The 26,152-nt window shown below is 40.4% G+C and overlaps 1 protein-coding gene across 1 annotated transcript in view; it reads left to right on the top strand.

Annotated features, from left to right (window-relative positions):
- Positions 1-2,367: 2,367 nt before the first annotated feature.
- FAM234B (family with sequence similarity 234 member B) overlaps positions 2,368-26,152 on the top strand; it is a 30,664-nt gene continuing 6,879 nt past the window's right edge. The window contains exons 1-9 of the mRNA XM_083366748.1: positions 2,368-2,686; positions 11,252-11,644; positions 13,797-13,895; positions 16,235-16,423; positions 18,829-18,959; positions 19,376-19,523; positions 21,424-21,565; positions 23,844-23,987; positions 26,071-26,152. Of these exons, the coding sequence (XP_083222874.1) occupies positions 2,650-2,686; positions 11,252-11,644; positions 13,797-13,895; positions 16,235-16,423; positions 18,829-18,959; positions 19,376-19,523; positions 21,424-21,565; positions 23,844-23,987; positions 26,071-26,152 (1,365 nt within the window). The 5' untranslated portion in view covers positions 2,368-2,649. The remainder of the gene's footprint in view (positions 2,687-11,251; positions 11,645-13,796; positions 13,896-16,234; positions 16,424-18,828; positions 18,960-19,375; positions 19,524-21,423; positions 21,566-23,843; positions 23,988-26,070) is intronic.

The following is a 26,152-nucleotide window of genomic DNA, read 5'->3' on the forward strand; positions in this document are numbered from 1 at the left end:
ATTGTTGTCATTGATGGGAAAATGTATTCCAGAGTTTATCAGGACATTTTGCAAGAAAACGTACGACCATCTGTCCGCCACTGGAGCTCCGCAGAGGATGGGTGATGCAACAGGACAATGACCCAAAGCATACAAGTAATTCAACAAAACAATGGCTTCAACAGAACAGAATACACATTCTGGAGTGGCCCAGTCAGAGTCCTGACTTCAACCCGATTGAAATGCTGTGGCATGACCTTAAGAGAGCGATTCACACCAGACATCCCAAGAATATTGCTACACTGAAACAGTTTTGTGCAGAGGAGTGGTCCAAAATTACTCCAGATCGTTGTGCAGGTCTGATCTGCAACTACAGGAAACGTTTGGTTGAGGTTATTGCTGCCAAAGGAGGGTCAACCAGTTATTAAGTCCAAAGGTTCACATACTTTTTCCATCCTGCACTGTGAATGTTTCCATTTTATCTTCAATTAAAACATGACAACAGCTAATGTTTGTGTAGTATTATTTTAAGCAGACTGTGTTTTTCTATTGTTGTGACTTACATAACGTTTAGAGCGCATTTTATGGCCAATTCATGCAAAAAACCACATAATCCCAAAGGGTTCACATACTTTTTCTTGCAACTGTATGTTCATATATTCATATATAAAATGAGTTGTTTTAGTCTCCCTAGAGACTAAAATGGACAATGTGAAATTTGAGTGGGCCACGAACAAGGAGTATATATCGGAGGTGGTGACCCTTTGAGAGCTGTATGCAATGAAATTTCATTTTGATGTATGCTGATTGGTGTACATTCAAAGTGACAATAAAGTTATCATTATCATTATATTTGCACTACAGTTTTTTTTCAATGGCATTAGTGTCATTCCATTTGAAAAGGTATTTGTGATCCAGGTCAAAAAGACTGTAGCATCACACATTCATTCATTCATTTATTATTTATTTATTTATTTATTTATTTATTTATTTATTTATTTATTTATTATTTATTTATTTGATTTATATACCGCCCTTTTCCCGAAGGACTCAGGGCAGTGTACAGGGCAATAAAAATAAGAATACAGGATACAAGATTTAAAGTTAAATGATTGTGCCCGATGTAGTAAGTTAGTTAAAAACAATGTTAAAACCCCAAACCCATCAGACTAGGCCGGCTTGGAATTGGGACTTATATGCCACCCTATCTCCCGAAGGACTCAGGGCGGCTAACAACAATAAAATACAATAATACAAAAGTTAAAAAGAAATTAAATTAATAGCCCCAGTTGAATAAATTAAAATTAAAATTAAGTTAAAAATTAAAAACATAATTAAAATCCCTGTCAGTCCAGGTCAGCCTGATGGAAAAGGAGTGTTTTGAGGCCGCGGCGAAAGGACAGGAGATCCGGGCCATCCGAAGCTCAAGGGGAAGTTGGTTCCACAGGGCTGGCGCTCCCACAGAGAAGGCCCTCCCCTTAGGGGGTTGCCAGCCGACATTGTCTAGCCGACAGCACCCTGAGGAATCCCTCTCTGTGTGAGCGCACTGGCTTGTTTCAGATCACTGTCAGCCTTCTGTAGGCTTAGCTGGAGCCAAAGTTCATTTTGGTTGCAAATCAAAATTGTGTTGAATATTGAGGCATTAATGTTTATATATCTGGGACTACAAATATTGACAGTGCTCTATCTGCAGAATCGAAAATCGAAGAGCTGCACCATAATTTCTTTAGAGAAAAGACAAGCAACGCATTCCAGTCATAGAAAAACACCCTGATCCTGAATATAAGCGGAAACTCTGTGTATCCTGATTGCAAAGCTCGTTTTCATTCTCCGATCCTTGGGCTGTTGGCTAGGGACCAAAGCAACTTGAAAGGCGCTTCCTCTGAAGACGCCCGCTAATGCCCCTCCCTCCCACGACTGAAACACAAGTAACCTTTCCAGCCAATTCCGCCCCCCCTCCCCGCGATTAAAATACAACTCTCCTCAGCTTCCCAAATGGGAACTGTAGTCCCAGTATATCAAGGAGAGAAGCATTCTGTTTGGTGTGGTTTCTTTCTGTCGGAAAGCAAAATAAAATAATTAGAACGTGAAAAACAAACAAACAGCAAAACACTTGTCGACTCTCGTCCCTTCCAGCGCCTCAAAGCTGTCTCTTTCGAAGAAAAGGAACTTACAAACTGAAATCCTTTGACTGAAACTTTTGATTTACGGTATTAGAATGACAGAGCTGGAGAGGGGGGGGGGGGAAGGAGGAGAAGTCCTGCCGCCAAACTATGCGCCAACTGAATATTAATTATCTCCCAGAAGTCGCAGTTCCAATATTAGCAAAGTTTGGCTTATCTCTTTAGTGTCCTAGCCGGAAAGGATACTATAAAGAATTGGTACCCAGCAGTTTAGGGAAACCTGAAGTGGATCACTTGCATTCTGTCATATGATCCAGCCAGTTAGAAAAACAAAATGTCTTACTCTGATCACTTAAGGCGCTCTCAGCTGTGAAATATATACAGTTGCAAAGCTAATTACAAACGCAAACTGTCGGCTTTTCTCCTCACCTACGTAATTTTCGTGCAAGTACGCTAAAGATCATTAACACCTTAATGCTTCTGTCTGCAAAACTACACTTCCCAGGAGGCAGAAGAGTCGGGCGCATGCGCGTCTCCTGTCGCCAGCATGGCTACGGTGCTGTCACGGGCGCTGAAGCTGCCAGGTAGGGGTCTTGACTTGCAGCGCGCCAAACGCTGGTGGGAAACGGGGAGTGGGCAGGATGAGGATGACAACTCTGGAGTATACAGGGCCGGGGCGTTTTAGACTTAAATTTCTCAGTTCCAGAGAGCATCCGGGTCCCATCTGGAGAATAGTCCCACCAACCTCCTCCCCGCTTATATCCGGGTCCCAGCAGATGCCCTTTATCTCTGACCATGATAGAGAAAAAGAAAGATGAATGGGTTGAAAGAATAAGGATAATTATTATAGGAGTAGAGAGACGAATGAGATAAATCTTAGCTATCTTTGTTAAGCGTTTGTGGATGCACAATACAGGTGCACAGACGACCCAGTTCTTTTGTGGGGAGGAAGGTTTAAACGTTGCTGACCTTCATGGCAAGAGAAACTGAGGCAGTGCTGGTCCCAGGAAAAGTGATGGGGTGAAGCTTTGAGATAGAGGAATGAACAGGCATTGTTTTACTGTTGCAACAGAGATGGAAAATAGGTCTGCCTGTTTGTGCAGTCTTTGTTCCTAAGAGCAGTTTGGATCAATGTATTGCTAGCCAGCATTTTTGCAAATATTTACATTTCACTAGGAATAACTTGTTTTGGAAGTTAAGAAATTATTTGAGAACTCCACAGATGGTGATAATGGGAGCGAGATACTTTTTGGCTATGATACTATGTTGCAGTCATCTTCAGCTTCATTCATGGAATTTTCAGGGGGTTTAATGCTTTTGGGTTTGGAATACTTTGTTTTGTTTCTTAGCAGAAAAGGGGAGAATAAATAATACAATTCTTGTTTATTGGATGTGGTAGCAGCTGTCCATTTGTAATCTGCCCAGCTGTTAGGTGAAAGTGCTGGGAAGGTTGTGGTTAAGTTAACTGGGTTTTTGTCATCTCTTTAATTATAGTTATATCTCTTGAAGTTTAAAGTCTTATTTTAAAGATTTCATGGTTGAGTGAGCTTGCACATCAATTTGTGTACCAAGGTCAATGAATAATAACTTTCTTGTACAGCTTGGCTTATCTTCTATTGGGCTACTCTTAACCTTAAGAGTTAAGTCATTTAAGGGAGATGGATGTTACAGGAATATGATGAAAAAACATGTTTGGTTGTTTTTTTAACATTTTAATAGGTTTAAAGGCTGTAACCTTGTGTAAAGATGCAGAGAAACATATTTAGAGAGAATTGAACAGTGATAACTGTGAGCTGTGCTCTCTTCAGTGAATTGGGAAATTCTGGAAAATTAATTGGAAAAATTCCAGTTAAATGCAGATTGAATGAGTGCGTTATGGCACATAATTTGATTTGGTGAGTTAAGAGCTGGAAAAATTTGGACAGAAATGAGAAAGTACATCTAAGAAGCTTTTTCTTTTGATAGTTAACATCTTGCTATTAGGTAAAAAATTAGAATAGTCATTTAACTTCTTGTTATAAGTAGCACAAGTAAATCAACTATCTTACATCAATGTAAAGAGAACAAGTTTGATGTCATAATTAAAAGCAGGATAGAAACTGAGAGACTGAATTCTAGCCCTGCTTTAGGCATGAAGCCAGCTGGATGACCTTGGGCCACACAAAGAAAAAAACACACACACACATACCTGGGAAGGAGACAATAGCAATCTCTTCTTAAATCAAGGAAACTTCAGGAACCTGTTTGAGCAGGTGTGAGGAATTAAGGTTGACTTAATGGCAAAAAAAAAGTTGAGTAAACCTTGTCCTTTTTTATGCTGGAATTGGATTAATAATGGTGGGCTGCAGATTCTGCATTTCCTTTATCTTATTTACTCTGGCATAGATCTGCAAATTCCCAGGAAGAGAAAATCCTGGAGAATTGAGGTAATGCACTTCTGATTGGGAATTCTGTCAGCTGCCTTGGTCATTAGAAAAGTAATCCCTTTTAAAGGCATTTTTTTCTCCTTTTTATCAAATACAGCCTTTTCTCTGTAATTATTATTATTCTTTTTAGAATGCAGTCATGTAATGTCTATCCCATATTTTCCCTTTTTTCTCCAGGCACTGAGTATATTTAGCTCCAATTGGGTTTGTGTAGTATGTTTAAAAGGGACGCGGTGGCTCAGTGGGTTAGGACGCTGAGCTTGTCGATCAGAAGGTCGGCAGTTTGGCGGGTCGAATCCCGAGTGCTGTGTAGCAGAGTGAGCGCCTGTTACTCGTCCCAGCTTCTGCCAACCTAGCAGTTCGAAAGCACGTAAAAATGCAAGTAGAAAAATAGGGACCACTACAGTGGGAAGGTAACAGTGTTCCGTGCGCCTTTGGCATCTAGTCATGCTAGCCACATGATCACGGAGACATCCTCGGACAAGCACTCACTCTTCGGCTTTGAAACGGAGATGAGCACCGTCCCCTAGAGTTGGAAACAACTAGCACGCATGTGCGGGGGAACCTTTACCTTTTTTAGTATGTTTTACTTTTCACTTGAGATTTGATTAGCACAGATTTTGTTACTGACATTTAAAAATGTATTTTAAATCTTACTGCAAAAAAGTAAAGAATTTGTGGGAAATGTAGTAGATAAATGGGATAAAATTGAAAACACACAGTGTCCATAACATTTTTCAAAGCAGTGGAAATGTGACAGTTCCATAGCTGCCACATGAGTTTCAAAATATTCATGAATCAAAGCAAAGTAGTGAGGCTCCTTCTGCCACAATATCTTAGTTCTCAAGTTAACTTAATCTTTCTTGGTAATAAAGAGGATGCCCAAAGAGGGATATTTGTTTTGCATTAGGCTAACTTTTCACTTAATTTTGTTGTAATTAAAAGGATATTTAAGCACAATTTCAGATGATGAGCCTGGTAGGCCAGCGAGTGTCATGGAGCCCATCGGCACATGTAGGTGCTGATTTTAGGATCCAGGATTTATAAATTATTTTTATATGGGTTTATGTGGGTTATGTGAGTGGTGGCTTAGTGATTAAAATGCTGGGCTTGTTGAGTGGAAAGCCTGCAGCCCAGGTTTGAGACCTGACTGTGACACAATGGGGCGAGCTCCCATCCTTGCCCCAGTTCTTAGCAGTTCAAAAGCATACAAATGCAAGTAGATAAATAGGTATTATTTTGGTGAGAAGGTAACAGTGCCCTGTGATGTCATGCTGGCCACATGACCACGGAAATCTCTTTGGAGAACACTGGTTAAATGGCCTTGAAACGGAGATGAGTACCACCCCCTCTATAGTCAGCAACAACTAGCCGAGTAATCCACAGGTACTCTTTTTTTTACTTGTCAATTATTTGCTTTGCCTGTCCAAAGCAGGCAGAAGAAATTGACAATTTAGTCTTTTGGTAAAATTGATATGATTGAGCGTGTGTGAGATTCTTTTCAAAAAGTATAGTAATTGAAGGCCTGTTTCTTGCAATAGTAAACCATGTTAGTTATGGTTCATGGAACCTTAAAGTGTGATCTCAAGCATATTTATGGGAAATAAATTCTACTGTTATACATGCTTACTTTCAGGTAAGTATGCATTGATAATAGTTTAAAATTCCTTTCTATTTGAGCTATAAAGTCAAAATGATTTGTTAACCCCTTTTGTATTTTGAACGTTCTTGGAATACTGTGAAAAGTGTTGCTGTGATAACACTAAACAAATATTTTGCTTCCTGAACACATTTATAGATTTTTGGCTATTAATCATGAAAATAACTTGCAATTTAAAGTATCACATATCGTTTTATAGAAACCATCTGTTTTTACACAATGGCAACATACAACTTTCAGTACCTATTGGTTGTGCTGCACATAGGAAAGAAATATATGTGGAACTGTTGTTGAAGCACATCCAGTACACCTAGTACAGGGGTAGGCAACCTGAAACAGCAAAAGAGACACTCGGAACCAGTTCCGTCACACACACACAAAACTGGGAGTCGCAAAATGTGTGTGCACATGTGTGCACGCACGCGCACGCGCAGAACAGGCTTGATTGAAGAGTGGTGCCTAAGGCAAGATGTGCACCAGCCCTGCCCCCGTCCTGGCTTTTCCTTCCTCAGAAAAGACTGCTCTCCCTCGCCCTGCGCTCTCTCTTTCTGGGACTTTCTTCTTTCTGCCTTTTGGTGTGAAGGTTCCAAGGTGAGAGAAATTTTTTAACTGCCTCACCAAAAAGATGGTTAAGGGGACAGAACATATATAGGTTAATCATAAAGGAACAACGTAATAGCTTCACAGATAATTATTTTCTATTATAGAAATGAAGGCATTAACAATTAGATAATCCATTCCCTTTTTTTCTTAGAAAAGCTCTGCCTATATTGAAATGGGTGACTAATAAATTTGATAAATAAAAATAAAATAATATAATTCAATATAATTTTTGAAATATAGGCAGACTTTGTCTTCTGTCCAATAGTGTCATCTCCATGCAGCAAGCATGCCCATTACGTTATCTAATAAATTACCTTCCTTTCTTTTAGATCAAGGAGAAGGTGGGTGGAGGAGCACAGTAGCTAAGTCCTTGCTGACTGGACCCTCTTTGCTTTTAAACCGCCAGAGGCTGCTGGGAAAAGCTACAATACTGTGAGTTAAGGAGAAGGTGGGTGGAGGAGCATAGTAGCGGCCTGTGCACCTAATGGTGCACAAATCATATAACAAAATCAAAAATAGTGGTGGTACATTCAGGGCAAGTGCATCTGAGATTCCTTTCATCTCAGCATGTATGGCTTAGTTCAGTGCAACACTTGTTTTGCAGCTGTCTTTCGCAGCACTCTTCAAACTGGGAAACTGTCCTATCTGTACACAAATTACTAGTCTACAAGGACAGATTATTCATCTAGGTTCTGTAATCTGTGCTCTTCAAGCAGAAATCAGGTGTTCAGTTCAGCCCTCCTACTCTACTGAGCCTCCAGGCTATCAGCCCCCTCTACCGCAAAGATCCTGCAGGAGAAGGGCAGTGTGGAAAACCGTGGGATCTGGCAGGGTGAGAGCTGTGAACCTTAAACCCAAAGCTTTAGCTGTGTCCCTGCATAACAGATACAGTGCCCTTGCTGAACTTAACAGGGACATTAAGGAAACAGGTCAAGGAAATTGTGATGATAACTCAAATAAGCAGGGGACCATGGTCCGAGATGAACTTGTTTTTGACAGGGAGAAGTGCAAATCAGGTATTACACATCAGTCCTGCAAGAAAAGAAAGGTACCCAAAAAGAGAAGCCACCTTCTGGTTGGTGATTCAATTATAAGGGATGTAAATTTAGGAAAGGATACAGAGGTTTCAAAAGAGGTCAGGTGTCTTCCAGGTGCTACTGCCAGTAGGGACAAGAAGCATATTTTCAAAATAGTCAACAATGCAAGCAAAGACTGTGATGTGGATGCTATTGTACATCTTGGCACTAAGGATCTATCCCAAAATGATGTACTCTCTGTGCAGAATGACTTCCAGAGCTTGGGGCAGGAACTCAGCAGAATAGGCTGTAGGCTCACTTTTTCAGAGGTCTTACCAGTGTATAAGGAGCAAAATGGAAAAGGCCAGCGTATAGCAGAATTTAATATGTGGCTAAAGGAGTGGTGTAAAGGAGAAGGCTTTGGTTATATTAGTCACAATGTCTGTAGCTGGTCCAATGAAAAAATGTACAAAAGAGATGGTCTGCATTCATCCAAGAAAGGGACTGAGTTACTTGGCAATACATTCACAGCTTTTTTGGAGGAATATTTAAACTAAACAATGGGGACAGTGAGTTAATTGATACAGAACATCACTGTCCCCGGCAATCTAAGAAAATAGGGGAACTCAGGCACCATACAAGTTATGTAGCAAGTAAACACAGGGTCAGTCATAAAGGATTCAAATGTCTATACACCAGTGTGCAGAGTATGAACAGTAAGCAGGGTGAACTAGAAATTCAGGTAAATGAGGGTGGATATGATATTGTTGCCATTATGGAAACATGGTGGGACGAAACCCACAAATGGAACACACAGCTAGAGGGATTTAAATTATTTAAAAGAAACAGACTAAACAAAAGAGGAGGTGGAGTTGCTCTATATATAAGAAATAACTTTATCTCTACAGAAATAGAGCACAACAATGATGAAAACTGTAAACTTGAATGCATTTGGGTCAATATAAAAGGGGGAAAAAATGACATTGCCATAGGTGTATACTATAGGCTGCCCAACCAAGCAGAGGAAATAGATGAACTTTTTGCTAGTCAGTTAACTAAGGTATGTAGGAAGCACATCACAATAGTAATGGGGGACTTTAATTACCCTGATATCAACTGGGAGACAAATTCTGCACCAAGTGGAAGATCTAACAGATTCCTGACAAACCTAGCAGACAACTTTCTCTCTCAAAAAGTAGAGAAGGGAACTAGGGGATTAGCCATATTGGATTTAATTCTCACTAACAGAGATGAAATGATAGAAAGTGTCAAAGCCACAGGAACCTTGGAGGGAAGTGATCATGCAATATTGGAATTCAACATTATGGAAGCACAAGCAATAGAACACAGCCAAACTAGAGTCTTGGACTTTAAAAGAGCTAATTTCAATAAACTTAGAGAGACCTTGGGAGGAATTCCATGGATGAGAATCCTAAAGGGGAAAACAACTCAAGAAGCTTGGGAAATTTTGAAAAGTGAGATAATAAAGGCCCAGTCTAGCACAATACCAACAAAGAAGAAAAATAACAGCTCTCAAAAGAACCAGCATGGCTGCATAAAGAACTCTGATAAACTGAAAGATAAAAAGGACAAGTATAAGAAGAGGAAAGAGGGGCACATAACTATGGCAGAATATCAGCAAACAGCCCATGCCTGCAAAGATGAAGTGAGGCAAGCTAAGGCTCAAAATGAACTAAGGCTTGCGACCAAAGTCAAAAATAACAAAAAAGCTTCTTTCAACATATAAGAAACAAGAATAAAGTTAAGGAAATGATTGGTCCATTAGTGGGTGAAAATAGCAAGAAGGTGACAATCAATAGGGAGAAAGCAGAATTATTTAATTTGTTTTTTGCATCTGTCTTTACACAAAGGGAAAAAACAGTCCAACCTACCAAAACCAGTGCCATTAAAAAACAGAATAGAAATGCAAGTTAAGATAGGCAAGAAAATGGTAAGTGAGCACCTGTCCAGCCTAGATGAATTCAAATCACCAGGACCAGATGGATTACACCCCAAGGTTCTCAAAGAACTGGCAGACGTGATCTCAGAACCACTGAACTATATTTTTCAAAGTTCCTGGAGCACTGGGGAAATACCAGAGGATTGGAATAGAGCTGATGTAGTTCCCATATTCAAAAAAGGGAAAAAAATAGATCCAGGAAACTATAGACCTAACTGCCTGATCTCAATACCTGGGGAGATTCTGGAAAAGATAATCAAACAACAAATCAGCGAACACCTTGATGCAAACAAAGTTATCACTAAAAGCCAACATGGGTTTGTCAAAAACAGATCATGCCAGACAAATCTTATTGCATTCTTTGACCAAGATAGGCTTAAGATACAGGAGGATCTGGACAGACTCGAACACTGGGCACTATCTAACAGAATGAAATTCAATGGTGAAAAAAGTAAGGTTCTACATTTAGGTAGGAAAAATCAAATGCAGTATAAGTACAGTATAGGTGGTACCTTGCTCAATAGTAGTAACTGTGAGAGGGATCTTGGAGTCCTAGTGGACAGTCACTTAAATATGAGCCAGCAGTATGCTGCAGCTGCCAAAAAAGCGAACACAGTGCTAGGCTGCATTAACAGAGGGATAGAATCAAGATCACGTTAATACCACTTTATTATACCTTGGTAAGGCCACGCTTGGAATACTGCATCCAGTTTTGGTCACCATGATGTAAAAAAGATGTTGAGACTCTAGAAAGAGTTCAGAGAAGAGCAACAAAGATGATTGGGGGACTGGAGGCTAAAACATATAGGGAACAGTTGCTGGAATTGGGTATGTGTAGTTTAATGAAGAGAAGGACTAGGGGTGACATGATAGCAGTGTTCCAATATCTCAGGGGCTGCCACAAAGAAGAGGGAATCAAGCTATTCTCCAAAGCACCTGAAAGCAGGACAAGAAGCAACGGATGGAAACTAGTCAAGGAGAGAAGCAACCTAGAACTAAGGAGAAACTTCCTGACAGTTAGAACAATTAACCAGTGGAACAGCCTGCCTCCAGAAGTGGTGAATGCTCCAACACTGGAAGTTTTTAAGAAGAGACTGGCCAGCCATTTGTCTGAAATGGTATAAGGTTTCCTGCCTGAGCAGGGTTTTTTTTTTTAATCCCATTTATATCCCGCCCTTCTCCGAAGACTCAGGGCGGCTTACAATTTAAGCAGAAACCAATGTGCTTAGCAATAGGAGGACTAGATGACCTCCAAGGTCCCTTCCAACTACTTCTTCTTCTTCTTCTTCTTCTTCTTCTTCTTCTTCTTCTTCTTCTTCTTCTTCTTCTTCTTCTTCTTCTTCTTCTTCTTCTTCTTCTTCTTCTTCTTCTTATTATTATTATTATTATTATTATTATTATTATTATTATTATTATTATTATTGTTAATCCTAAAAATCCCACAGGTTCTTTTATCATGTATCTCATTTCATCTACCTTCTCAGGTAAGAAGAGTCCAGATCTTGGGGAATATGACCCTCTCACTCAGGCTGACAGTGATGAGAGCGAAGATGATTTGGTCCTCAATCTGCAGAAGAATGGTGGAGTTAAAAATGGGAAAAGTCCCCTTGGGGAAATCCAGGATGTGGATTCCGATGTGGAAGCTGGTATAGCCAAGCAGCATCTCTCGGAGGGTATGACAGAAGAGTACCCAAGTGAAATGAACAATGGTTTGGAGCAGAAGACAACCGGTTCCTTGATGCCTTATTTGCGCACTGCCATCTTTTTACTCACTATGGTTATCTCCATGATCCTTGTGCTGGTGTGTGCTTTCCTCATTCCTTGTCCACCAAGAGATTTACATAATACTTGGATTCACAACCTAGGTCAAGTGGCAGGTAAGAAATATCTGGAAATACACAGATTATGAAATGTATACCCTACCCAGAAAGATACTAAGAGTTTGGATGAATTTATAGATAGCTTTAAGTTAATATTTGTCTGTTATAGATAATAGAAGATGTGTATAGATTGGCATATCAATCAACAGTGAGAAGATGGAAAAGCAAAATTTTGGAACGGTAGATGAAGTAGAACTTTCTGCATTTCCCCCCACTAATGTACAAAGCTATACTAGACAGCCAATATGAGGCAATTTCATCTAAGGTGGTTCAGGTTGAAAATACTACTTGTGATAGTTGAGAGGATAAGTGCAGGGATAAGGCATGAAGTACTTGGAAGAAAGGCAGCAAATAGCCTTAATCCAAGACTTTAATGTCTTGTAGACATTAAAACTTTCAAACGTGAGTTCTACCAAAAATAAATGCTTGAAGGGAAATGAATAATGTCATGAGAAACTGGCTAATCTTTCAAAACAACTAATTGTATAAAAAAGTCTATAAAAAGTGATTGGATCAAAATGTAAGTATCAGTCTTCCAAACATGCATATATACAAATAGCTATAAAATCCATATCTCCCCAAAACCATAACTCCCCGATATAAAATATTACATCTGAGTATATCAGGGCTTTTTTTGTCATAGAACGCTCAGAATGGAGTTCCGGCACTTTTTTTGGATAGAACCTTGTAGGGTAGGCAAGGCGGGTTGTCTGACATGTGTGAGTTCCGGCACCTTTTTCTTTTACAAAAAAAGCACTGAAGTATATTTTACTTGTACTTTATTGAAAGTTTTATTTCAATTTAGTAAAAGCTATCAGGTTATGTCCATTTAAAACATTTGTTCCAAATTATTTCAAATTCCATAAACAAAACAAAGCTTATTTTTAAACCAGTTACATAAATATATTTAATTCTGAGGGAGTTATTCTGTTCAAAGATTTATTTTCTTTGATTCTGAATATAGTGATTGCACATACATTGAACTAAATGCTCTATCCAGTTGAACATTTAATTAATGTGCATATGTGAATCTTTTGAGTCATACATAGGAATGTTAACTAAATTTGACCTTTGGACAGAGAAATAAAACTGAGGGCTTAAATTTAAGCTAATTTACTATTCCTGGAAACAAAACAATTATCTTTTATTTCTTAATTTGCTTAATTTGTTATTCTGAAGCTAGAAATGCCATTTTTAAATGCTCTTTTTGATATATTTGGATCTCCATGTTTCTCACTTCAGAATTATATGGAAATGGTATAACTACTTTGATATTTAGTGCAATACAAGATATTTAGTCTGTGCAAGAGCTATTAGGTTGAGAGTGAAGAGCAGGATTTGTAGTTTCTAAAAATCACAGCATTATAGGAAGTCATCCTCAAAATAGCTTTACATCATTAACTTATCTTTCATGTTTCATAGATTCCAGTTTGTTGCTTTGGGCCAGTCCTGACATCAATTTTGTTCAATTCTCTTTTACTCTTATCAAAAGAACTCACACCAGGTACACAGTGTACTTGGATTTTAGGTGATCTGAACTCTCCCTTACATCTGTAGCAATCGTAGTGACATTGAGTTTCAGGATGAGGGGTCAAAATCTTCTCAAGAATGTAGTTTTGTGAGATGTTAGCTCAAGTGAATTGATTAAATGGTCAAGAAATATGTCTGAGTGGGTTATGCTGCAGAAATGAGTGAAATTACATTTACTACAAGATTTTTATGATTGCTGTATCAATAGCCATCCTAAATATGTTTAGAATAGATGGGATGGCTCAGTGGGTTAGGACGCTGAGCTTGTCGATCAGAAGGTCGGCAGTTTGGCGGGTCGAATCCCGAGTACCGCGTAACAGAGTGAGCGCCTGTTACTCTCCCAGCTTCTGCCAACCTAGCAGTTCGAAAGCACGTAAAAATGCAAGTAAAAAAATAGGGACTACTACGGTGGGAAGGTAACAGCGTTCCATGCACCTTTGGCATCTAGTCATGCCGGCCACATGACCACGGAGACGTCCTCGGACAAGCGCTGGCTCTTTGGCTTTGAAACAGAGATGAGCACTGGCCCCTAGAGTCGGAAACGACTAGCACACATGTGCGGGGGAACCTTTACCTTTTTTACAGTCTAGAAAAGTAATTATTACACCTTATTTTTCAGATGGAGTTCTGTTTCCACCAGAACTTTTTGATGTAAATAATGATGGTATCCCTGATGTCTTACTCTCCTTCACAGCTTTGAAAAATGCTAGTGTACTGGGTAAGTCTGCAAATCCTACCAAGTAAGTTCAGAATTTAGAGCATAATGAAATCATAGCAAGCTGGCAGCCCACCAAGCCAGCCTTCTCTCTAGCTCTCTTGCCTGAAAGGGACATGGAGCCAATTTCTCCATATCTGGGTGATAGTTTTAAACAAAATATTTAATGTCTCTCAGTCTCGTCCGGAAGAGCAGGAAATAACGCAGCCGGAATGAGTGCCGAGTCCACAGGAAAAGTTTATTGTAAAACAAACAGCAGTCCAAAGGAAAAACGAAGTCAGCGTTGGCTGCTACCCGCAACCACCCATGCTCCACCCAAACACGCCAACATCCGCCCCTCCCCTATTTACACCCCGCCCTCCCTCGTCAATGTCCTTTGCCCCTCGCACTGACACCCGGTGCTCTCCTCCTGCCTGTTCCCACCCTGCCCTAAAACCGCAACTCCGCGCCCCACCACCTCCGTCCTCCACAACCATTCCCCACCCAATGATGGTCCCCACCCAGCCCTGGGCCCCAGACACCCCGCCACCCCCCACGGTCCCCCGCACCACTGAGTCCCCACCCACGCAGGCCGGCACAGTGGGTTCAGTCCCTTGCCACGCGCTTCGGGAGATGGGAGCCAACAACTGCCCCACAGCAGGCCTGCCGGTGCTACGGTTTCTCGCCGGCATCAGCTCTGGCCTCGGTGCTGGAAGTGTAACCTGGACGGGCCCGTCCCCCGATGAGGCCATGGAGCACACCGGCACCGGGCGGGGCCCGGCAGAACTGCTCCGCGCATGTGTGCGCTCCCCCGCTGACCGGGAGGCCTCGGGATGCCATGGCGGGCGCCTGTTTGCTGGCCAGGTGAGTGCGGGTAGCGTCCGCCATGCAGAAGGTGCGTCCGCGGCGAGACAGGTGGGGCCTGAGTTCCCTGCTGCAAGGAGAGCCCGTGGGTGCAGTGCTGTAGCCGGTCGTGTTCCCCCTGCTGAATGTCGGGCCTGCGGGGCGTGACAGTGTCTTTGATTTCTTACTGAACTACACTTGCTTTTAAAAAGGAGGGAAAAAAGCAAACACATACATATTGGCTGGTATGTCATTGTCCAGAGTACAGTACAATTTCTCTCTCTTGTTCCTAAGAAACGAACAGACAAAAGCTGCACGTCGCCCCCCAAAATTTAGTATGGCTGCCTGTTCTCCTGAACCTCTGCCACGTTTTGCTATATACTGCATAAAGGAAGGTAGAATAACTGGAGATGGTAGTGGAGATTGCTGGCTGGGGTATTCTGCGAGTTGAAGTCCACACTTGTTAAAGTTACCAAGGTTGAAAATCACTGATCTATTCTAGATGCATAGAAAGGAGGTTGTATATAATATTTAGTTGAAACTTGTCACTCCAGATCTTATTGTCAGTGTGTTGTGGGTGCATCTGCTAGTGTTTTGGAGCAGATTCTGAACATTTGACCCATCTCTTTCTTCATGCGTTCTTTGGATATATGAAATATCAAATGGAAGGGATAACAACTACAACACTATAGCCAAAGAGAAAGAACTGAAATGTGTGTATAATGCATTTCTAGAGGCTGGTAATTGGAGGCATCAGCTTAGGAAAGGCTGCTGCAGAAAATGACTGATTTTACCTTTGCCACCATATGTTGTATTAAGCTACAGTTGGCTGGATTTGCATATTGTACTAAAATATAGACATGCTTATTCTTTTTATAAAGAGCCTTTTTGGGCCAATGAACTTGGCCAGTGCTAGGAAAAAAACCCCAGTTTGATTTCATTTCATCTGTATTTAGATAAAATTAATTGTAATTAATACTAGTACCCTCCAGTAATGTATTTCCTCTTAGTAATTTTCTTCCTTGGGCACATTAAAAATTCCATTTGATAACAACTTTGAAGATTTCTGATAGTTACACAAAAGTCTTTTGACCTCAAGTTGTAGACCCTTGCACTAAATTGCAAAACATGATTTATATGACTTGGGAAAACAAACTTGAGTTATTAAACTGCTGTCTATTGAAAAAAGCTGGAAATGCTCAGTTCCATCTTGTGTATAGTTAAAACAGAGTCGCTGGGCTTAGGATAGCAGTTTCAAACTGTGATCCTTTGGGAATATATCCAGGAGGCAAATCTCATTGCAGGACTAATTTCTGAGGAAATAGTTTAGGATTAGGGTGTTAAAGGAACATTAGGGTTGAATTAATCAGTTGAATTAATTCACTTCCTGGGATATGTTGCAATGTATACTTTACTTTCCTAGTAGCCTTGGAAAAATCTGAAAGCAGCAGAACACTCCACAGCAGTTTCTCCTTTTCATTATAGAAAGATCAATTTACCTCTTGTACCTGTGTCCTCAGGTGTCTCCACACCATGGGTAACAATAATGGCACTTTCGGGTATGAACGGCAGCATCTTATGGGCCAGTCATGTTAAAGAAGAGATTCTGGGTGTGCAGTGTAAGAATTTGGATTCTGCATTCTCTGTAGAGCCTGTCTGCCTTGTTACTGGGACCTCTACATTCCTCAGTCTTCTGAGTGCCTCATCAGGTAAGTTGACTTGGTGCAGCTAATAATTCACACTGTTGAAAATGAGGAGTTTTGTAGCCCCTTTTCTGACTCACAGGTTTAATAGAAGGAATAATGATACCTTATTGGGCAGCTTTTTTTTTCTTCTTCCAACACTTGATCTTTTAGATGAGAAGTGTCAATCTAAGTGCCATTGAACTGTCAACCTTCATTCTTCAGGATTAACTGTATGGATTACTTTTAAAATGATGTAATCTTCAATAATGGATGCAAAAAGGCTCAATAATTTCACTGTAAGACACAGTTTTGGAAACATGCACAGATTTGTAAAGTGGCAAATATTTTGCAGGTCAAACTATATTTTATTCTCCTTCTGTCACCTTCGTGCCCCCACCCAGCTCTCTCTAGATCACTATTTCTCAATAACTATGAAAAACATGAAGAGCAAGAACTGAAGGTAGATCAGATTAACCACACCCACATGCAATCTGGTTGTATAGCCAGTATAATAGGAATTTTATGTGAGAACAGAAAACTAATAAAAAATTCTGTCTCATCTAAAAATTGCTTCATGAATCAAGAAAAAACTAATGCATTATGTTGATTGTACATATTCATATGTAGAATTATAATCTATTAATGGTTTCCAGCTTAAGTTAAATTTATATTTATTTTTCAGTTACTAGATTATTTTTGACATTTATGCATACTTCCATAGCTTGACTTGCCATTTTTATATAGGGGAATTGTATATTATTTCCAAGGGACGCGGTGGCTCAGTGGGTTAGGACGCTGAGCTTGTCGATCAGAAGGTCGGCAGTTTGGCAGGTCGAATCCCGAGTGCCGCATAACAGAGTGAGCGCCTGTTACTCGTCCCAGCTTCTGCCAACCTAGCAGTTCGAAAGCACGTAAAAAAAATGCAAGTAGAAAAATAGGGACCACTACGGTGGGAAGGTAACAGCGTTCCGTGCGCCTTTGGCGTCTAGTCATGCTGGCCACATGACCACGGAGACGTCCTCGGACAAGCGCTGGCTCTTCGGCTTTGAAACGGAGATGAGCACTGGCCCCTAGAGTCAGAAACGACTAGCACGCATGTGTGGGGGAACCTTTACCTTTACCTTATATTATTTCCAATGAATGCACAGAGTGCCCTGGGACACACATAATTAACTCAGTGTACGTTTGGGTAATATATTTACTAATAACTAATAATAATATTAGGAGGAGGAGATATAGGAATATAGCCAGCTGTACCAACAGGCTGAAAAATAGCTTTTATCCGTGGGCTGTTAGGCTTTTAAATGGGACATAATCTTATGCAGAATTGACTTGGGAGGCCGGTGTGTGGTGTAGTTGGTTCACATAGTGTGGTGGGATGGAGGGTTTGTTGTCAGTGTGTGTTGGGGGGAGAGAGCACGGGGGGAGGCTCAGCTAATCTCAAAGTACACATGTTGTACTTTGACAATAAAGGTTTATTATTATTAATTACAGCAATAATACCCTCACTCTGTGTGTAGGTATGCATACACATTAGACAGAACTGAGAATTAGATGTTCAGCAGAGTGATGGCATGAGGGAAAAACTGTTCCTCTGTCTAGCTGTCTTGGCATTCAATACTCTATAGCACTTTGTCTCAAGTGAAGGAGGTGTTACAGTTTCTGTTCAGTCTGCAATCATGTGATTACATTTTGGATGTTTGGTAACTGGCTTGTATTTATGACAGGTTGCAGCATCCTGTGGTCATGTGATTGCATTTTGTGATTTTTTTTAATGTTTTACAGCAAAGAACACCTATTGGGTAAGCTGGATTTAGACGTATGACCATGTGACTTGCTTAACAACTATAGTGATTCACTTAACAAATATTGGAAAATAATCTTAAAATCAAGTCCGGTCTCATGTGACTCGACTTTAGACTGCAATGGCTTATGAGCAAAATTCTGATCTCAGTTGTTGTCATAAGTCAAGAACTACCTATAAATCTAGGACATTGTCATCAAATATGGAAAAAAAAAACCGAAGATAAAGGTTTCCAAATATGTTGAGTTCATGGTGCCCCTAGTGGTTCCCAAACTCTGCTCATCAGCAATAAAAGTTCTGTTTATTAAGTAATAACTGACAATCCTGTGGGTTTGCTGGGGCAGCCCTGGGAAAATGCAGTGCAGGGTTGGGAACCTTGGATCTGACTTAATTACTTGTATTTCCAATGTTCTTTAGAAAATAAATTATTGGAGTTGCAATCCTAACATACCTGGAAAGTGTTAAGTTGAGCGCTTGATAGATGTGGCCAGCTTTTGGTTGAAGTTTGTTCAATTGCCACCTACCCTATACCCTCACCAACTGAGCACACCCTACCTGTAAACCCTAGCCAGTTTGTAAGATGCTTCTTGGCTGATACAAATTTTTATTATATATCATCCTTTAGGGAAGCCAGTTTGGACCTTTGATTCCTCCCACTTTCCTAATGGAATTTTGGCTGCTCCAGCTGTTGTTATACCTGATGTGGATGGAGATCGAGTCAGCGATTTGATGGTCTTGACCATTGGTAAAACACAGGTAGGGTGCATTTCCCAAACCTGGGGCAGGAAGGAAGAAGATCTGAAAACACTATTTCCTTATAGTTTTCTTCCAGCCTTTTCCAACAGGGTGTCCAAGATATTTAGAGAGTAACATATTAGGCAAGGCTAGAATAATTGCTTAATGAATAGTCTTCCAGAATGTGCCAGCCTTCTTTTCCAAAGCAGAAAAACATTATAGATTTTTGTTAATTTGAAAACTGCTGTAATATGCTAGGCTCAACTTTCCCCACAGCATCTGACCCTCAGATAGATTTGCTAAATAAGGATCTGATAAGATTAACAGGATGCTGCTAGAAATTTTTTTTTAAAGTCAGTCTTTCTTGGATGTGCATTAGATAGAGTGAGATTGGATTTCCATCTTCACATTTCTTCTACCTTTTTTTTCTTACATAGCCAGAATTAAGCTTTATCCTGATATCGGGTAAAACTGGAAAGCCTGTGGGAGGACCTGTGAAATACAATATCAACAGAAGAGGAAAACTGATTGGTCCACAGACTTATATCACCAGCCATGGAGCAGTCTACATCCTGTTCGGCTTTGGTAAAATGTCCAGTTGCTTTCTTATTCTTATTTCTAAATCACATTGAAATTAACACAGAAAGAGTTTCACCCATAAACCCTGGCAGCATCACTTTGGTTGTGACGACAAGCATTTCATGGGCTTCACCTTCAGGATATTTATTTCTTTAATTTATAAATGCCAAAATCATATCTGAGTCCTTCGGGAGAAGGGCGGTATACAAATTTAATAAAATAAAAAAATAAATAAATATCAAGCATAGCAATTTACATTCCTAAAGAATATCTAATTGGCATGGTGGGGAAATAAAATCACTATGGGCATTACTTTTCTGTAAAACCCAACCATATTTAGTATCTTTTAAAAAGCTTTTATTTCATATATACATATAACCGGCACTATATCACTTAGAAAAGTACCAATTTCTGTCATATAAAAAAGCTAAAAATATAACGATACCTGAGCCGAAAGGAAATGGCCCAAACAGCAGAAGAACAAAAGAGCAGCTTCTAATTAACAAAATGATTTTGGAAAACTGCAAGAGAAGGATCATCAACTTGAATGTAAAAGAAGGCATTCAACTCCCTGCCACATAACTGGATAATCAAGTGCCTGGAAGGAGTCAATAGAAATATTAGGCTCTTTGTGCAATGGCATAGTGGGAGGCATAGTTGCTGGTCAATGGTGATAGACTGGGAGAGATTATTAGCAAGAGTGGAATCTTTCAAGGAGTCTCACTATCACCACTACTGTTTGTCATTGCACTGATTCCTCTGTCAACAAAACAGAACAAGTCAGGCCATGGCTATCAAACATCAAAAGCATCTGCCAGGCTATCCCACTTCTTTTACATGGGGAAACTGAAGCTGTATGGAAAAGCACCATCTGAAATAGAATCACTGCTCAATACCGACCGTAAATACGGCTAAGATATTGCAATGGAATTTGGACTGGACAAATGTATCACCCTTACCATCAACAGGGGAAAATAGTGGAAATGGAAGGAATCTAGATGCCCTATTGGAAATAACATCAAGAGTCTGAAGAAGATCACTACAGATACCTGGATATCCTTCAAGTTGACAACATCAAGCACACTAAACTTAAGAAATTAGAATTGAACACGTGAAGAGAGTACAGGCAGTCCTCGACTTACAACAGTTTGTTTTGTGAGCATTCAAAGTTACAACAGCACTGAATACAAAGGCATGCAAAGAGAAGTAGGATGATTATGGCAAAAGAAAGCAAAGATAGTATCAATATTAATATGCACCTTAGGTGCAATCCAAAAACATCTGGAGCACCACTTGAACACCATCAGCATTGACAAAACCAACATCAGCCAATTGCAAAAGACAGCTTTATTTGGAAAAACTTACATGCTGCAACAATACTTTTAACGTCATCAAACAACATCTGCCTTTCCCAGGACTTGGAAAGGACTTGATAGGTAGGTAAAAATGCCCAATCCACCCTAAACATCTGGCTGACTATGCGATCAACCACAATAATAATTTGTCACATTAGTGCAAACGCAAAGAGTCTTGTAGGAGAATTTTATAAATGCTATAAATGAGTCTTGAAACATGTATTGGCCTGTAGTGCAGAAGTAGTTCATGTGTTTCACTAAGTGAGTCCAGGGTTTGCCATGTCTTGTCTGATAAAGCCTGAAGACTAAATGTAAATGGTTCTGATAGAAAAATCCACAGATCCACAATAAAGTCTCCAAGATCTAGTAAACTAAAATATGATCATAGTAGAATGGCTATTTTTTTATCTGTATACATATAAAGGCTCTCATAATGATGGGATGTCCCTACTGCAACCTGAATGTTTTTAGCTTTCCAGCTTCTGACTGATTTCATACCTGCTTTATCAAAGACAAGAGAATTTTAGACTTTGAATTTCCTTTCTACCTAGGTCCGGTCTATGCAGTTGCTTTACGAGATATCTTTGCTCAGGCCAGAAATCATGATAATTTCCCTCCAGTGCTGCAGCACGAAGAACCAGAGTGGGAGAAACACAGATCAGTCAATATGTTAGAGTTCATTGATATTTACAGGTGGGACACTATCTTTTCTCTACAGTGAAATTTGTGAATCACCCACTCCTAATTCAGTGTGAAAGGCATGAAACTTCAGCTGGCTAAAGATTTAAAGAAATGAGTGTGATGATATAGGTTTTCTTTTTTTTTAAATGGTTGCAACTGCTTAAAGGAGTGTTTTTCCTTTCATTATGTAGACCATTGAAGTTGACTGTTTGATTATTTTTATTGTTGTTGATCCAAGTCCAATATACATATACTGTAAAACTAAGATTAAACTAAAATTGCAATTGGGCAAGAGCAATGCGTCATGCACTGGTAATATGTATGTATTACAAAAAACTCTTTTTGTCATGACCTTTAATTCGATGAAATAATGAACAACAATTTTTGAGCCATGACTCCCGAGGGAAGTCATGCATTAGGATTTTATCCTTGTAAACCACCCAGGGTCATTGAGAGTGAGTTGGGCAGCCATATAAATAAAAAGTAATCAAAATTTAGGCACTTGACAACCTGCATGTATTTATAAAGACTGCAGCATCCCAGGGCTGTGTGATTGCCATTTGAGACCTTCCCAGCTGGATTCCAACAAGCAGAGTCAATGGGGGAAGCTAGATTTGCTTAACAACCACATGATTCACTTAAGAACTGCAGTAATTCACTTCACTTTACAACCGTGGCAAAAAGGTGATAAAAATTTCCAATTGCCTTGCTTAACAGAAATTTTAGCCCCAATTGTGGTCCTAAGTCAAGGACTACCTATATACTCTATTTATTCCTTAGCAAAGTGCAGGACAATTGCCTTAACCCTAACACAAACATTTTATACTGGAATTAGTTTTTAATATTCTGTTCAAATTATTCTGCAATATTTCTGGTGGGCTTAAAAAGTAAAAGTCTGAAGTGTCTCTCACATACTTCCAGCAATACACAAGTTGTTTAGATCAGGGCTTTTCAACCTTTTCACCCATTGTACCACTTTTAGGATATGGCAACATCTGAGTACCACCAGTCGCCTAGCAAGGTGTCAAAAACTTGATGATCAAAAAAAAAGGAAAAAAAAGTTCGCTTAGTGACTGTTCGAAGTTATGATGCCACTGAAAAAAGTGCCCCCCAAGCCACAGCCAAGCAAGACACCTGCCTGGCCGCCCGGTGGTGCTCTTCCTCCTGTCTGAGGTTTTCATTGTTGTGAGCATTTCTGTTGAGGATTGGTAGCAGGGGTGGGGTGGGGGTGTTTGGTTTTTATTCCCCCCCCACTCAGCTGGGTGGTTGCAGCAGGTTTTGGTCACTTCACATGACCCTGGGACACTGTGACTGTCATAAATATGAATCAGCTGCCAAGCATCTGAATGTAAATCACAAGACCTTGGAGATGCTGCAACATTCCAGCTGATCGGCGCTTCTTCTGGGCTCAGCAGAAGCACCAGGATCAGTGCTGCTTTCCAGCTGTAGCCTGGTGCTGATCCTGGCACTTCTGCTGAGCCCTGACAGCCCTGCAGCTCCAGCCATCTCTCGCTCAGGCTTGTGCAGTACTGCCACTGATTCAGCTCATTCTCTTCCCCAGCTACCACTTTTCTAGGATGGTCGCGTACCACCTGCTAGGTGCCAATGTGCTACAGATGGTACCCGTGCCACTGGTTGAAAAGCCCTGGTTTAGATGTTGCTCCAGACTATTTACAGAACTTTCTCCTTCATGGGAATTTAACTATGGTTTGATTGAGAGTTTGTCTCAGCATCTACCTGCATTTGGTAACCCTTTCTTATAAGAATGCTTGGACACTAACAGTTCTCCTTCACTCTTTTTCTATTAAAAAAGCTATAAGGGATAGGATAAATGTGTTGGCCCAAGTGCTTTCTCTGAGCCTCAAATACCCAGCACAATTGTTGTGAGATTAAAATTAGAAGACTCCAAGGACAGAAACCACAATAACATCCTGCTGAATGAATGGTAGTAATTACCCAGCATTGGCTAATCTAGGAAGGCTAAACTGAGTCAGAATTATTTTTTAAGATAAATTTTTATTGCTTTTATAATAATAACAGAAAAATAAAAAAGAAGGTACAGACCTGGTTAATACTTGAAGCAGAGGCCATCAGAAAGCTCTAGGCTGATACAATAGATTGGAAATTTAAAAAAACAAGACATTAGAAGAAAAAATGGGAAACCTTTTCTCTACAACACTGCTGCCATGAGTCCGTGACCAGAAAAGCAGTAGGAATTGAGTATATTGGAAAAATGATTGACATTACTGTAATTTACTCATTACTTATGTTTGCTCTCTGCATCTTGCAGTGGAGGTGTTGTGTTTCTACAGGCAGTGAAGTCTCCTGACAGCAATTGCAGTGACCTTTTGATCACCACTGAACATGGTTTGACTTTACTGCAAGGTCAGGATTTGGAACAGCGTTGGACTCTAGAGCAGCCGGATATTGACAGGTTACTAGATTGGGGGGGGGGGCTGTGACTTTTTCTGCTTCTGCTGTCAAGCTTATATGTAATGGCAGATTAATGGGGAACAACTCTTGTTAGTGTTAATTTATAGGTGTTTCTTCTCAGCTTTGTTTTTCTCTTAAATCAGCTTTCATTAAACTTGGTTAAACTGGCTAGGGTTTGGGGGAGTTGGCATTCAGCGGCATCTAGTGAATCATCAAGTTGGGTCAAGTTTATCTGTTTGTGAAGAGCCACTGGAGAACAGCTCTAAGCAACTGAAAGCAGATATATTCAGGGCTTTTTTTCTCATAGAACGCTCAGAACAGAGTTCCGGCACCTTTTTTGGATGGAACCTTGTAGGGTAGGCAAGGCGGGTTGTATGACATGTGTGAGTTCCAGCACCTTTTTCTTTTACAAAAAAAAGCACTGGATATATTCATCTGAACCTTTGATGGCTGGAGTTTTTTTAATTATTCCATTAATATAACATGTCTGTAATGTGTCTTAAAATGATTCTTAGACATGAAAATAAGTTAAAATGTAGAGGAAAATAATTACTGAAATCAACATCAGCATTTATCATTATGGAAGCAGGGAACTTATTCTATTTTTGACTAGACAGTTATTCACTTACCTGCCACTTTCTTGCTAGTAACCCTTATTATTAATGGAAAGTTCTCCTTTCATGAATCTGACTGGCCTTTCTCGGCTTCAAGTGAGCAATTTGTAGCCATATTTCCCCTTTGTAGTTGTTTGGCTCATTTATTCCTTTGGTGTTAGATAAACAAATACGTCTTTAGTTTATGCCATGGATGTTCATGGATGCATTCTGCCAGGCTTCTGCCAGTTTGTTCTACATAGTGGCTGTTGCCAATCTTACACTGTATGTTGTAGAATAAATGACTCCTGTTTTTTCTTCTCGGGTAGCTGGATCTTTTGGTTTGCTTAGGATGTTAGAATGCATCCACGAACACTAACTGGTAGTCAAAAGGCATGATGAAAATTCTTTAATTTCACAACACGTAGACAGATTTCACAACACGTAGACAGGGGACGCGGTGGCTCAGTGGGTTAGGACGCTGAACTTGTCGACCAGAAGGTCGGCAGTTTGGCGGGTCGAATCCCGAGTGCCGCGTAGCAGAGTGAGCGCCTGTTACTCGTCCCAGCTTCTGCCAACCTAGCAGTTCGAAAGCACGTAAAAATGCAAGTAGAAAAATAGGGACCACTACGGTGGGAAGGTAACAGCGTTCCGTACTAGTCATGCCGGCCACATGACCACGGAGATGTCCTCGGACAAGCGCTGGCTCTTCGGCTATGAAACGGAGATGAGCACCGGCCCCTAGAGTCGGAAACGACTAGCACGCATGTGCGGGGGAACCTTTACCTTTTACCTTAGACAGATTTAACCATAGTTTTAATTGGGAAAATGTGACAATCCTAGACCAGGCCAAATCCAAAAATGCCAGGGAATTTCTAGAAGCCTGGAACTCTGACAAATCAGCCATCAATAGACACATAGGCATTAACAGCATCTATAGACTATGCAAAAGAGACAATCAACTAGCCCCAAAGAGAAAAAGACTCCAGCACCTCTCCACCAGTAATCAGCACTCAGATCAGCATAGATTAACTCCAAGGTCAACTTCAGACCAACAATCAAGTAAACAATACCCCAATCAAGAAATTGCCAAAGAGCCCAACAAGAATCCTTAAGACCGTCCCCACCAACCCAGACAAGCAAGACCCCAGAATATAAACTGACAGCAAGCAGCAGTCCCTACTAACACGGATGATGTTACCTAGTTAGGGTAATGAAATGTTTGCAAGAAAACAAGCAAGCTCAGAGAGCACCAAGGACCCCCTCATGATAATTATTGGTTAGGAGAGCAGATTCAGTGGACAAGCAGTCTGGTATCTTCTGACAAAGTCTGGACTTCTGACAAAGTCTGGAATGCAGAAGGAATGAAGGAAAAGTTACTTCAATGAAGTTACTTCCTCCAATGAAGGAAACGTTACTTCTCTCCAGGCATGGACATAGGATGTTTGCTTTGTCCACTTTTCAGTCTGACTGCTTTCTTCATTTTTGCAGCCAGCCTTGCCCAGGGTTCTTCAATGATGATCAAACTTTGGACTTCATGCTTCAGGCACGGCATGGAAATGTCTCTAGAAAG

The sequence above is a fragment of the Vipera ursinii genome, assembly GCF_947247035.1.
Source record: "Vipera ursinii genome assembly, chromosome: 6".
Taxonomy (NCBI): Eukaryota; Metazoa; Chordata; class Lepidosauria; order Squamata; family Viperidae; genus Vipera; species Vipera ursinii.